General features: G+C 53.1%; 1 protein-coding gene and 1 pseudogene across 1 annotated transcript; both read right to left on the reverse strand.

The window, feature by feature from the left end:
* Nucleotides 1-4564: 4564 nt before the first annotated feature.
* CATHL1 (cathelicidin 1) lies at nt 4565-5997 on the reverse strand. Its single transcript, NM_174825.2, has 4 exons — nt 5783-5997; nt 5562-5669; nt 5341-5412; nt 4565-4756 (listed from the first exon to the last, which is right to left on the reverse strand). The coding sequence occupies exons 1-4, from the start codon at nt 5978-5980 to the stop codon at nt 4667-4669; spliced, it is 468 nt and encodes a 155-aa protein (NP_777250.2). The 5' UTR covers nt 5981-5997; the 3' UTR covers nt 4565-4666.
* A 6045-nt stretch (nt 5998-12042) lies between these two features.
* LOC524080 (cathelicidin-3-like) lies at nt 12043-14301 on the reverse strand (annotated as a pseudogene).
* Between the last annotated feature and the right edge of the window lie 326 nt (nt 14302-14627).

Raw genomic sequence — 14627 nt, forward strand, 5'->3', positions numbered from 1 at the left:
CAGTTCTTTGTTCTCTCTCACAGTGAAGGCAACCACAGGATGGACAGTCCTCACCAAATAACTAGGTTAGGTTAATGCCTTCTCTTTATGCAGTTTCTAGAGAGTATGTTCCTAGCTCTCCCTGACCACTGTCCGCCCTCCACACCGTTGTCTAGGGATCCTGCAAACCACTGATTTGACCGTTTCACCTGCTGCCTTGAGTCAAGGGCAACAAGGTTTGCAGCTTGATGCTCGGTGTTGTCCTCTCCCACTGCCTGCAGGCCTCAGGTGTCAGGCTCCCCTGTCCATCCCAAACACTCAGGCACCTCAGAGCCACATGCTCGTCTCCCATCTCCTCCCCTGACCCCTCTGCTTGCCCTGACCTTCTTCCTTAGGAAGCCTTCACTGATGTCCAAGGAGATTCAGCACCTCATTTATCCTGGGTCCCGCAGCCTTCAGGAAGTCTCCTCTGATTTCACCTCAAGTGAATTCCTGTCCCATGCCCTGTTGGGACACCACGCTGGGGTGGCCAGTGTGCAGGGTTTTGAGAACACAGCTGGCTGAGAGGATAATGGACCAAAGCAGTAGACGGGCCACAAGCCAAGAAAGAAATTCTTGTACAAGTTTCAGGAGGAATTGTCATGTAATTGTGAGTTCTGGGTTTGCTATTGGTCTCAGTTTTCCTATGGGACCCTTGGGGACTTGGCCAGGGCCCCTCGTAAGATGGCAGCTGGATGGATAGTGCTGGTTACACACCAGCCTTGGAGAAGGAAGGAGAGGTGGGCCTCTGTGCAACCTGGTTTCACAGTCCAGGTATTTCCCAGTGGCCTCTTGGTCAAACTGTATCTTTTTCCCAACTCAAATGAGGGAAAGGAGATGTTCACAGTAGAAAAGATTTGGCAATACACATAATTACTGCCTACTAGGTAAGCCTGAAACCCTCCCTGTGCCTTCTTGCCTCTGAAACTTTATATTTGCTCATACTTCAGACTGAAGTCCTCTCTCCCATCTTTGCAAGCCCTCAGGATCTCACAGTGAGCCTCTGGGAGACCATGACATTTGAGCAGGAAGTGAGCTGAGCCCATCCAGACATCAACTTCCGGGAGGATGGAGGACTGGGCCCTTCGCACAAGGCCCACATACCTCCCTTTCCTGGGTGCCTCTGTGTTCCCTCCTCACGGACTGGCTTGTCCTAGCGGAGGTCTTCCGTCTTCCCACGGGTGCACTGGGAAGGTAGAAACAGCCCTTCCAGCAGGTCCTCCCAGGTTTTGACGAGTACGTGCTTTGGGAAGTAAAGAAACACGCTACTCAGTTTTATCACTAACAGTGGACTCCAGCTGTGTGTTCCGGTACCAACTCTCCTACCTGCAGTTCTCACTGCCTCAGCAGCACAGACAGGACAGGGCAGGACAAGCATGGGAGGCATCAATACTCTGGCAGGAACGTCTACTGGTTTGAAGCTACCAAGAGCTTAAAATGAAAGTGAAAGTCATTCAGTCGTGTCTGACTCTTTGCAACACTATGGACTGTATGGTCCATGGAATTCTCCAGGCAAGAATACTGGAGTGGGTAGCCTTTCCCTTCCTCAAGGGGTCTTCCCAACCCAGGGATTGAACCAGGATCTCCTGGACTGCAGGAAGATTCTCTACCAGTTGAGCTTCCAGGGAAGCCACCAAGAGCTTAACAAGCAGCTAAAAACAATCCTGACAATAGAACAATTGGCTCTGGCAAGCCTGTATCACTGACACAAACACAACAGAGCCCTCAGTTTCCCTATAGGGTTTCCTCCCACAGGAAGGAGTGATGTAGAGTGAGACACATGAGGTTCCTTTCAGTTCAGTCAGTTCAGTTGCTCAGTCATGTTCAACTCTTTGCAACCCCATGGACTGCAGCATGCCAGGCTTTTCTGTCCATCAACAACTCCCGAAGCTTGCTCAAACTCATGTCCATTGAGCCGGTGATGCCATCCAACCATCTCATCCCCTGTCATCCCCTTCTCCTCCTGCCTTCCATCTCTCCCAGCATCAGGGTCTTTTCCAATGACTCAGTTCATTGTGTAGGGTGGCCAACGTATTTGAGCTTCAGCTTCAGCATCAGTCCTTCCAATGAATATGCACACTGATTTTCTTTAGGATTGACTGGTTGGACCTCCTTGCAGTCCAAGGGACTCTCAAGAGTCTTCTTCAACACCACAGTCCAAAAGCATCAATTCTTTGGCGCTCAGCTTTCTTTATGGTCCCATCTCAAATTCATACATAACTACTGGAAAAAGCATAGCTTTGCCTAGATGGACCTTTGTCGGCAAAGTAATGTCTTTGTTTTTTAATATGCTGTCTAGGTTTGTCATAGCATCTTTTCCAAAGAGCAAGCATCTTTTAATTTCATGGCTGCAGTCACCATCTGCAGCGATTTTGGAGCCCAAGAAAATAAAGTCTGACACTGTTTCCATTATTTCCCCAATTATTTGCCAGGAAGTGATAGGACTGGATGCCATGATCTCAGTTTTTTAAATGTTGAGTTTTAAGTCAGCTTTTTCATTCTCCTCTTTCACTTTCATCAAGAGGCTCTTTAGTTCTGCTTCGCTTTCTGCCATAAGGGCAGTGTCATCTGCATATCTGAGGTTATTGATATTTCTCCCAGCAATCTTGATTCCAGTTTGTGCTTCATCCAGCATTGAATCCAGCATTTCTCATGATGTACTCTGCATATAAGTTAAATAAACAGGGTGACAATATACATCCTTGACGCACTCCTTTCCCAACTTGGAACCAGTCCATCGTTCCATGTCCGGTTCTAACTGTTGCTTCTTGACCTGCATACAGATTTCTCAGGAGGCAGATAAAGTGGTCTGGTATTCCCATCTCTTTAAGAATTTTCCAGTCTGTTGTGGTGATCCACACAGTCAAAGGCTTTGGCGTAATCAATAAAGCAGAAGTAAATATTTTTCTGGAACTCTCCTGCTTTTCCAATGATCCAGAAAATGTTGACAATTTGATCTCTGCTTCTTCAGCCTTTTTTAAATCCAGCTTGAGCATCTGGAAGTTCTCAGTTCACATACTGTTGAAGCCTCACTTGGAGAATTTTGAGCATTACTTTACTAGTGTGTGAGATGAGTGCAATTGTGTGGTAGTTGGAACATTCTTTGGCATTGCCTTTCTTTGGGGTTGGAATGAAAATGGACCTTTTCCAGTCCTGAGGCCACTGCTGAGTTTTCCAAATTTGCTGGCATATTGAGTGCAGCATTTTAACAGCATCATTCTTTAGGATTTGAAATAGCTCAACTGGAATTCCATCACCTCCACTAGCTTTGTTCTTAGTGATGTTCCCTAAGGCCCACTTGACTTCGCATTCCAAGATGTCTGGCTCTAGGTGAGTTATCACACCATCCTGATTATCTGGGTCATGAAGATCTTTTTTGTATAGTTCTTCTGTGTATTCTTGCCGCCTCTTCTTAATATTTTCTGCTTGTTAGGTCCATACCATTTCTGTCCTTTATAGTACCCATCTTTGCATGAAATGTTCCCTTGGTATCTCTAATTTTCTTGAAGGGATCTCCAGTCTTTCCCATTCTATTGTTTTCCTCTAACCTTCCTGATTCAGCCCCACCTGTTCACCAAGAGGAGCCAAGCCTGACAGGTAGCAGAGTACATGCTCTGTGAGATCCTGCCCTCTGTCCCTCTCAGAGAAAGGAATCTGTGTCTTGGTTCAGGCTGACCCAGAAGCAGACCTAAGACAAGCATTTAGCAGAAGTAGTTTGTTTGGGAGGCAATTCCAGAAACCTCGAGCAGGGATGTAGAGACATGAGACAGGGTAGGACCTGAGTCAGAAGAGTACGTTCAATGAAGAGGTCACTGAAGTGCATGGCTGAGACTAAAGCCAGTTGGGGACCTCAGACAGAGGTGTGACACATCTGGGAGTGGAACACCCAAGGAGGGAGAAAGAAGAGATGTTTTTCCATCAAGTTCCCCCAATGGTTAGTTGAAGCTACTCCCTGGATTCAAACTCCCCAGGGCTACCATCTGCCCCAGAGCAAAGGTCAGCTAGAAAACGGGGAGCGGGCAGGACATGGGCAGTGTCTGATCAGAGGCAAACAGTGATGTGATCTGTGTGTCACTCACAGAGACGCAGTTCAGTCTCAGGGCTGAGCCTGCAGGTGCAATGCCCAGAACAGTCTCTGTGAGTGTTTAACAAGGTGGGAAGCCTGGCCCCTCGTGGACTGTCAGCTCCATGCGAGCAGGAGCAGCATTCCCACCAGCACTGCACACACAGCAGGTCTCCTTAGGTCCTACTGGGTGTTGGAGGAGGAGGGCAGAGTGGGGCGGGTGAAGTGTTCGGGAGGCGCCCAAGGATGGAGACGCTGTCCTGGAGCTCCTGAGGCTACTGCCTCCCGCGTGGAAGGAACAGGGCCCTCACCCTTCTCTGTGTTCACAGGAGTGATCTCACACACACATACACTCATGGACACACACACAGACACATAGACACACACACACACGGGTACACACACACACGAGACATGAAATAGTTCAAGATTCTTTCTTGATAACTGTGATGAATGGAGACAATGAAATTGAGACCTGGAGGATATCATGTCACAAGAATTTATTTTTCAGATCCAGTAGCTTGAGGCAGAGTAAGAAAACCCTTAGGACTCTGCTGGCTTATGACAGAAATCTACAAGAGCTGATTATCTGCAAACCCTTATCACTACAATGCGACATAATCGGGCTGCCTGTGGTGGTGCCCATGGCTGCTTTGTAATCCTGATGCTCCGGTGCTGTGAAACAAGAAAAACACAGGTTGCTTGTTGGTACGGCATCACCATCAACCCAAGATCCCTCCCCACCTGGCCCTTCCTGTTTCAGGGTCACACCAGGATCCTCAGGCACAAGTTCACCTCTGGCTGTGATATTTGGAGCATGAGGTGGAATCCCCACACTCAGAAATAGATGAAGAGACTAAAGGAAGACAAGGGCTTCCCAGAGTCACAAGCCCATCCCAGCAAAGCTGGAAGAGAGCAAAGGTTGAGGGCTCGTGACTCTCAAAACTTTAGCACAGTCAGAATCCCTGGAAGTCCTGGGAAAAGACAAATGGTCAGACCCCACCCCAGAGTCCAACTCAGGTGGCCTGAGTGGGGCTGAGAATCTGCCTTTCTGACAAGTTCTCTGGGTGGGGACCCCAGGAGAGAACCACTGCTCTAAGGGACACACAGCCAGGACGGGAGATCTGGGGCTCGGGGAGGGAGGGGGCAGGGTAGGAGAGTCTTTCTCTGCCCTGGATGGGGCAGTGGGTCATTGGTCCAAAGGAAGTTCCACAACCCACCGGCACAGCAGTTCCCACAGTACAGAAGGGGCCACTTACATTATTACAGGTGATGTCGAAGTTACCCCTGACCTGGTCCAGGGTGACTGTCCCCTCACAGCGTTTCAGCAGCTGGAAGGGGAGGCTCAAGGTCAAAGTGGAACCACCCACCCCCAGGCCATAAGCTCCCAGCCTCACACCAGGGGCTGGGAACCTTGCTCGAAGCCCCCTGTTCAGCAATCTGGGAAGCAGCCTCCTGTGCCCCCAGCCCCCAGGCTCACCCCATTCTCCTTGAAGTCACACTGCTCGGGGGGCTGCTGGGTGGTCCTGGAGCACACGGTCTCCTTCACCCTGAAGCTCACCCGCTTCGGGCTGTCTGGGTCTTCATCCTGCTCGAGGATCAGAGTGGGGAGACTGGGCTTGGGCTCAGGCTTCCTTCTCTGCTCTGTGTCTCTGCTCCTCCACCCAGAGGGTCCCTTCCCCAGCCCCCTCCCTGACTTACATCCTGAGGAGGCTGGTCCAGCTCGAGAAGACGGTAAATGTTAGGTTCTGAGGATTGCTCATTGAGCTGATCCACAGCACGAAGCACGGCCTCCCTGTAGCTGAGGGCCTGGGCGCTGGCCGAGGGCAGCGCTAGTCCCAGCAGCAGCAGCCACAGTGACCACCGTCCCAGGGAGAGGCTGGCCCTCGGGGTCTCCATGGTGCCCAGTCTGCCTCCTCCCACCTGAGGGACCCTCCTTTTATGCTCAGCCTGGGCCTGATGCAAAGACTCAACCTGACCCGCCCCATCCCTGGCCTCCTCCCAGGTGCGAGGTGGACTTGACTCAGGCTTTGCTGTTGCTTCATTGGATTTCTGGGCAGTGGTCAGGGAGGCCCCTGTGCAAGGTGACGAAAGGGTTTCTCCATCTCCCTGACAATATCTCGGCCTCTCCTGGGGTCCATGGGAAGTGTCACAGGCACGGTTGCTCAAAGGGGTTGAGTCCTTGAGGAGAGGGAGGGACCAGGCACTGTCTACATCCCCTCTGAGTCCACACCATGGGCTCCTGAGGATCCAGGGTAAAGGAGTGTATTCAGCAGTCAGCCTCCACCTCTTGGCACTGCCTGGAACCCAGTAGAGGGTCACTTGACATTTGGTGAGTGGATGACAGTACTACATCTCAAGATGTACACACCAGCCAGTCCCTAGGTAGACACAGGGCCACACCATCGTCTCTGTGTCCAGCCCTCATACAGTGAGCTCCATTTGTCTCCTCTCCTGGATTCCTCTGCATTGCTCTTCTCAGTCTAAAAATGTCCTGGCCCCAGAACCTACCAAACCTGGCCTATTGCTTTGGCTGCCTCTCATCTGCCCTGAGAAATGGTCATCTGCACGCTTCTTTGCTCTATTTCACCCTCAGGCCATCGCAGGCTGGACAGCCCTCCCTAAGTACAGGGGCCGCACTAAAGCCTTATCTTTATCTTCACAGGCTGCAGAGTCCATCTGTCCTCCAAACACTGATTCTCCCCTGTCGCTTCTCTCCTGGGTCCCCTCCTCTGTGGGTTCTGCTGAGTCTCCTCCAGGGAGTCTCCTCTTAGGAGGCAGGGCTGGCTCGGGTGCATCCGGGCTGCTTCTCCTCTCAGTTCTCACATGTTCCAGGGGCTGTCCCTTCCCTTTTCAAGACACGAGTTCTCGTGCACACATGGCTCTGGGTTCAAGACTCCCATGAACACCCTGGTTGTCCGCACTGAGCTGTTGGCTGGGTGCTGCCGCAGGACCCTGAGCTGGAAGCCTGGGAGCCCTACCTGCTCCTTCTTCCTGAGGACACTCCTAGACCTCGTACCACTCCTTCCCTGGTCCTACCCCATCTTCTCTCCTCCAACGGGGAGCCAGAATGCCCAAAGTCCTCCTCTGTGTTCCTGGCTCTTCCCTGACCACTGTCCACCCTCCATACCATTGTCTAGGGGGCTTCTGCAAATCACTGATTTGGGTATTTCACCCACCTCCTTGAGCCAGGGGCATTAGGGTCTGGATGCTTGGGTCTCTTTACTGTCCTCACTCCCCACCCTACAGGCCTCAGGTATTGGGTCCCAGGCCACCCCGATCACTCGGGCCCGTCGGAGCCTCCAGCTCATCTCCCAACTGTGCCTCTGGTCCCTCTGCTTGCCCTGGCCTTCCTCCTTGGAAAGGCATCCCTGATCTCTAAGAACACTCAGAATCTCCTCCTCTTGGCTCTCACAGCCCTGAGAAAGTTTCTTCTCATTTGACTCCATGTCCAGTCGTGTGGGTGAGACACCAGGCTTGAGGGCTGGTGCTGGGTGGTAGAGAGAGCACAGATGGGAGCTATAAGCAGCCAAGTGTTAGAGGGGCTCAGGGACCATGAAGCTCATTCTAATAAGGCTTGCCTTGGGATAGCCATGTGACTGGAGGCCAGGGGTAGCTCTTGGCATGTGTTGACCTTTGGGACTCTGGGCAGTTGGCTGGGGCCCCTCGGAAGTGGCAGCTGGATGGAAGGTGCTGGTTACACATCAGCCTTGGAGAGAGAAGGACAGGTGGGCCTTGGTGCAACCTGGTTACACAGCCCAGGTCTTGCCCCAGTGGCCTCTTGGTCAAGCTGTATCCTTTTCCCAAGTCAAAGAAGGAAAGCGAGGTGATTACAATAGAAAATTACTAGCAATACACATGGTTACTGGCTATTAGGTAAGCCTGAAACCCTCCCTGTGCTATCTTGCCTCTGGGCCTTTGCATTGGCTCACACTTCAGACTGAAGTCCCCTCCCCCATCCTCCCTAATTCTGTGTAGGGTCCTCAGTGTGGTCCTTGATGGCACCTCTCATGGTGAGGAGCATGTCTTCCATGCCCTGAGCAACCAGCTTTTCTGGCTTAGTCCTCACAGCCTGTTAGGGCTGAGGTCTTCTCAGGAAAGACAGCACAGCCCTTGTCTCCAGCCAGCATGTCCCCACTCCGCATCTGAACCTTGAGACACCCGCGTGCACGTTTCACCCCAACAAACTCTAGTAGGAGCCCTGATCCTGCATTGCCCCCTCCTTTGCTCCTCCCAGCCATCTTTCCTGTCCATGAGACTCTGGGGCAAGAACCAGAATCCAGTCCCAAACAGTGCCCCCAGACCTCTGGGAACACCCACCAGCTCTCTGTGTAGGTCAGTTGATGAGGAAAATGAGACCCACAGGTAAACCATTCAATCAAGGACCCCCCTCACTAGGAAATGGCAGACTCAGCAGGGTGACCCGAACCCTCCCTCAGGGAGGCGCTCTACCCTGGGACGAGCTTAAATCTCACCCAAAAAGCCCTGAAACTGGCGTTGCACTCCTGCTTTATGACTCACTGAGGAGGGAGCTGGGCTCTCATGTCCCTTCACAGGCAGTCACTTACACAGGCCAAGTGCAGAGGAGACAGAGTATCCCAGCTGTCTCCTGGGGAGGGGGAAGCTATGAAGGCAGCTGTGAAGGGACCTGAGAGCCATTACCATCTACCTCCCACAGTCCCAACAGCTGAGGGTCCTCGGGGCGGCCGCCCATTGACAGGATTGAGCAGGACACTAACAATGCCTACTGCCCAGCGCCCCACCCAGAGACCAGCATCCCTCTGCCCCACTCCAACCAAAGGGGTCAAAACTGAACTGTCATCTCCCCACACACACATCTCGTACCTACCCCCAGGCACCGAACAGCCCGGTACCGTGCTGTCACAACCCACGCCCGCATGGTCCAGCCTGTCAGGGCACCAACCTGCCTTATTTTGTCTTCAGTACCTCATCCCAGGCAGCCCCACACTCTCTCAGCCTCTAGAGAGGCTCCTCCCCCCTCTCGGGGCCACTGCCCTGGCCTGATGCTCAAAGCCATTAATGGAAGGACCTGATATTTGTTCTCTCAGGGAGTAAGAGGTCCAGGGATCGAAGAGCAGACACTCAGAAGCCAATCCCCTTAGAAGGCGCTAAGTAGGCCTGCAGACCTCCCTGCCAGGGGCCACTTCAGCTCCCAGCTCTAGGATTCAGATGGAACCAATGTAAGCATCCACCCCTTTCTGCTATCAGTGGTTACCTGTACATGCTGGGAGCCTCCTCCGCAGCAAGGAACGTCAGGTAAATGCCAATGTAGAATATGAAAGGACGAGACTGGCCCGAGGCTACAGGTGGGAGGCCATGGGAGCAATATGGGCAATCATGAGGAACGACTGAAAACAGAGGTGACCTGCACAGATGTCATGTCATCCTGATGAGTGGTCCCTCTCTCCGGTGGGGCTGGGATGTGCCAGCGGTGACGGGCCTAATGTGGACCATCTGCCAGTTTCCATGGTGTAAATATTTGCACCGTGGCTGATTTCAAGCTACCAAGAGTGTAACAGCCAGCTCAAAAAACAAAACAAAACTGACCATTTCACACTTGACTCTACCAAGCCTGGATCCTCGGGCACAGACACAACACAGCTCTGAGTTCCCTCAGTACGGCTTCCCCCCACAGCATATGACGATGTAGAGAAGACGCACTGCTGCTGCTGCTGCTGCTAAGTCACTTCAGTCGTGTCCGACTCTATTCGACCCCATAGATGGCAGCCCACCAGGCCCTGCCGTCCCTGGGATTCTCCAGGTAAGAGCACTGGAGTGGGTTGCCATTTCCTTCTCCAATGCATTAAAGTGAAAAGTGAAAGTGAAGTCGCTCAGTCGTGTCCGACTCTTAGCAACCCCATGGACTGCAGCCCACCAGGCTTCTCCGTCCATGGGATTTTCCAGGCAAGAGTACTTGAATGGGGTGCCGTTGCCTTCCCCCAAGAGGACACACAGGCTTCCTCTAACCTGTCTGCAATCAACCCACCTGCTCACCAAGAGGAGACAAGCCTGACAGGTAACAGTAAATGCTCTGTGAGATCCTACCCTCTGTCCCTCTCAGACAGGGGACTATGTCTTGGTTCACAGTGGCCCAGAAGGGGACTTAAGGCAAGCCTTTAGAGGAAGGAGTTTGTTTGCGAGGTAATTCCAGAAAAAGCCAGCAAAGTGTAGACAGAGGAGTCAGGGCAGGATGAGTGAGAAGAAGACATGTCAATAAACAGGCAGTAAATTGGATGACAGGAGCTCAACCCAGCTGGGGACTTCAGGCAGATGTGTGATACATCTGGAGGTGGGACCCCGAGGGAGTGAGGAAGAGGAGATGTTTTTACAGCAAGTTCCCCCAGTGTTTAGTTGAAGCTGCTCCCTGATACAAACTCCCTAGTGCTTCCTGTCTGCCTCAGAGCAAAGGTCAGCTAGAGAATGGGGAGTGGGCAGGACACGGACAGTGTCTGAAGCACACAGGCAAATAGACATGGAATCTCTGTGTCACTCTGTCTCTCACGCCCTCATGGAGAAATCTTCACCCTGATGAGCAGGATACTTCTTTTTAATGGTACACATTTTTATACTATGTGATCGCTAAGCACAAACCCACCCCTGACATCTGAGACCCAGCTGAAGAAACAGTATTGAGTCTAAATGCCACAGAAAAGCCAGGAGGGATGGGCTATTTCAGAATTCAGATTGTCGAGGGCAAGAGGTACGTCCTGGGCATTGCACCTGCAGGCTTATCCCTGAGACTGAACTTCATCTCTGTGAGTGTTTAACAAGGTGATGCTCCTGGCCCCTCGTGGACTGTCAGCTCCACGTGAGCAGGAGCAGCAGCCCCACTAGCTCTGCACCCACGGCAGGTCTCCTTCCGTCCTACTGGGTGTTGGAGGAGGAGGGCAGGGGTGGGTGAAGGGCTTGGGAGGGACCCGAGGGTGAGGACGCTGTCCTGGAGCTCCTGGGGCTGCTGCCTGCCTCGTGCCCTCCTGGAAGGAACAGGAGCCTCACGCTTCTCTGTGTTCACACATACATACGCACACACACACATAGACAAACACACAGACACACACAGAAACATAGACACACACATACATAGACACACACACACAGAGGCACACACACAGAGTAGCCCTCTGAGAGTTAAGGACTCAGTCTCAATAAGTGGGAAGAGGTGAGAAAGTAGAAATTGAAGCCTGGAGGAAGTTGTTTTCACAAGAATTTATTTTTCACCATCCAGCAGTCTAAGCCAAAACAAATCAGAACATTAGGACTCTTCTGTGGACTCAGGATTCACCAAAATTCTTTAATGGGTGTGATGGCAGCCAATCCTTCACCATTTTCAAGGACACCTTGGAATGAGAGACGTCAACAGGAATGGACGTGGACTTGGCATTGGTCTTGGCCACAGCGCTAAACTTGACCTTGGCCTTCACAATGATTATCACAGGGGTTTTGGCCATGGCCTTGGCCCTGGCCTTGGCAGTGGTAATGACAATGGCTTTGGCCATGGCCTTTCCCTTGGGAAACGTTGATGCTGGGGATGAAGTCTCCTGACACTCTGAAGCTGTAAACCATGACAAAACAGATTTGTTGTGGGACTGGGCAAGGGTCAAGACAAGATCCCTCACTTCACACCTGAACAGCCCTCTAACTGGGACACCACGAGTGTTGGGCCCTGTTCACCCTCTGGCTGTTATCTTTGAAGCATATGATTGAATCCCTATATACAGAGACTTGTGGAGAAACTGAGGTCCACAGACAACATGGGGCTTCGCAGGGCCACAAGCCCATCCTAGCAAAGCTGGATTAGAGCAGGGGATGAAAGATCATTACTTACTTGAGTCAATGCCTCTCAACTTCAGCCCAGTCAGAATTCCCTAGAGGCCTTGTGAAAATATAGTGGCTAGACGCCACCCCAGAGTCTGATTCAGAAGCTCAGTGGGACCTGAGAACCTGTCTCATGTCAGTTCCGGGGTGGGGACTGCATTACAGAAACACTGCTCTAAGGGATGCAGAGCCAGGGCTGGAGACCTGGGGCTCGGGGGAGGGAGGGGCCCGGGTAGGAGGGCCTTTCTCTGCCCTGGATGGGGCAGCGGGTCATCGGTCCTAAGCATGTTCCACAACCCACCTTGTTAGCATCTGCATAACACAGAAAGGGCCACTCACCTCATTACAGTTTAGACCGAATGGGTCATCAGACCGGTACAGGCTGAGTGTCCCCACACACTGTTTCACCAGCTGGAAGGGTAGCTCAAGGTCAAACTGGAACCCCCGGGCCATAATCTCCCAGGCTCACCTCACCCTCTAGATGCTGGAAACCTTCCCGATTTCCCTGTTCAGCTCGCACTGAGAAGCATTATTCCCAGCCCTCAGTCTCAGTCCCCAGGCTCACCCCATTTTCCTTGAAGTCACACTGCTCTGGGGGCTGCAGGTTCGACCTGGGGCACACGGTCTCCTTCACCCTGAAGTTCACAGGCTTTCGAGCTCCCAGGTCCTCCACCTGGTCAACAGTCAAAGTGGGGAAACTAGGTTCACTCATGTTTCCTTCTCTGATCTGTCTCCCTGCCCCCAACCCAGACGGCAGCCTCTCCAGCCCACTGTGTGTCCGGCCCTGGGCTTGGTGCTGGGAGCACAGGGGAGGGGACAGAGCCCGTGCCCGGCCTCACGGGCACACAGAGAGCAGGAGCGGCCCTCACAGCAGCGCTGATGGCAGCGCCTCCCCTCACAGGGGCTGAGGGAGGTCAGGGCCGCCTGCAGGGAGAGCCCTTGTCACTGGAGCCTCCAGGCTGACAGAGCTCCTCCTGGCAGAGAGACACCGAGGTGCAGAGAGGACATTGGCAGGGAAGTCACCTCACAGAGCCTGTGACCCCCCCATCCCTGGAGCTCCCAGAAGTCCAGGGAACCTGAGCCAGGTGTGCAGGGTGCCTATTCCCACAGCAGAGATGCTAAGACAGGAAGCCTGGTGCTGGGAGATGACCCAGGTCTGGGAAGGTTTCCTGGAAGAGGTGGGAACCCACCTAGAGGGAAAAGTGCCTTCCTGACAGGAGGTACAGCCAGAGTGAAGGGGCAACAGTGTGGCCAAAGCAGGCAGGAGAAAGGCTCGTCCCCGGTCCCCTCCCCAGCTCATGTCCTAGGGAGGCGGGTCTAGCTCCAGGAGGCGGTAGAGATGAGCTTCTGAGGACCGCTCATTGAGCTGATCCACAGCACGAAGCATGGCCTCCCTGTAGCTGAGGGCCTGGGCGCTGGCCGAGGGCAGCACTAGTCCCAGCAGCAGCAGCCACAGCGACCAGCGCCCCAGGGAGAGGCTGGCCCTCTGGGTCTCCATGGTCCCCAGTCAGCCTCCTCCCAGCCCACGGAACATGCTCAGTCTGGACCTGATACAAAGGATAAACCAAGAGTCTTTCTGAATGCCCCATCCTTGCCCTCTTCCCAGGGTGTGAGCTGGTCTTGCCACAGTCCTTGCTGTTGCCTCATTGGTTTTCTGGGCAGTGGGCAGGGAGGCCCCTGTGCAAGGTGAAGAAATGGTTTCTCCAGCTCTCTTAATACCTCGGCCTCTCTGGGGCACATGGAAAGTGTCACAGTAAGGCTTGCTCAGGTGGGTTGTGCCCTCCAAGAGGGAAGGAGTACACAGTGTCTACATCCCCTCTGACCTCCCTCCACTCCTGCCCAGCTCCTCCCCCCATCTCCTTTTGTCTCAGTGAAGCCACAAGCCCCAGAGGTCAACTTCTTTGTGTTCCAGGCTCTTCCCTAACTACTGTCCACCCTCACACCATCATCTAGGGCTCCTGCCAGCCACTGATGTGGCCACTGACCAGCTGCCTTGAGGCAGGGGCACCACGGTCTGGATATTGATCTTCATCATTGTCCACACCCCAGCCCTGTGGTTCTCAGGTGTCAGAGTGCCCCATCCACCCCAACCACAAGCCACTCAGAGCCTCCAGCTCTCCTCCCATCTCTGCACCTGATGCCTCTGTTTGACCTGTCTTCCAACTTGAGAAGCCTTCCCTGACCTCAACCACACAAGGAAACTTCTCTTGGCTCGCAGAGACTTGAGGACATCCCTTCTGATTTGACCTCAGTGACTCCCTGCTCACTGCTCTGATTGGACACCGAGGGGGAAGCAGGGCCCACTGGGAGGACAAGAGAGCACAGCTGGGAGAAAGAATGTGCCCAAGGGACAGAGGAGTCCTGAGACCATGAAGCCCATTCAAATCCATCACCAGCAGGGAAGCACCATGTGCCCATGAGGCCCGTGGTGGCTCGTGGACTCAGTTGCCCTGTGGGACCCTTGGGGGCTTGGCCAGCCCACCTTGGAAGGTGGCTGCCTGGATGGACGGTGCTGGTTGCCCACTCAGTCTTGGAGAAGGAAAGAGAGTTGGGCTTTGTGAAACCTGGTTACACAGCCCAGATATTGCCCCAGAGGCACCTTGGTCAAGCTGTATCCTTTTCCCAAGTAAAAGGAGGAAAGGGAGATGATTGCAATAGAAAATAGCGAGCAATACACATGCTTACAGGGTGACTGGTAATCCTGACACCC

Source organism: Bos taurus, chromosome 22 (assembly GCF_002263795.3).
Source record: "Bos taurus isolate L1 Dominette 01449 registration number 42190680 breed Hereford chromosome 22, ARS-UCD2.0, whole genome shotgun sequence".
Lineage (NCBI taxonomy): Eukaryota > Metazoa > Chordata > Mammalia > Artiodactyla > Bovidae > Bos > Bos taurus.

What these genes read in the sequence shown, in the direction of transcription:
- CATHL1 (NM_174825.2), bottom strand. Translation starts at nt 5,980, where the DNA reads ATGGAGACCCCGAGGGCCAGCCTCTCCCTGGGACGGTGGTCACTGTGG. An exon ending in TGGACCAGCCTCCTCAGGAT is followed by an intron (nt 5,670 to 5,782) that starts GTAAGTCAGGGA and finishes ATCCTCGAGCAG; the next exon opens with GATGAAGACCCAGACAGCCC. An exon ending in TCGACATCACCTGTAATAAT is followed by an intron (nt 4,757 to 5,340) that starts GTAAGTGGCCCC and finishes CTTGTTTCACAG; the next exon opens with CACCGGAGCATCAGGATTAC.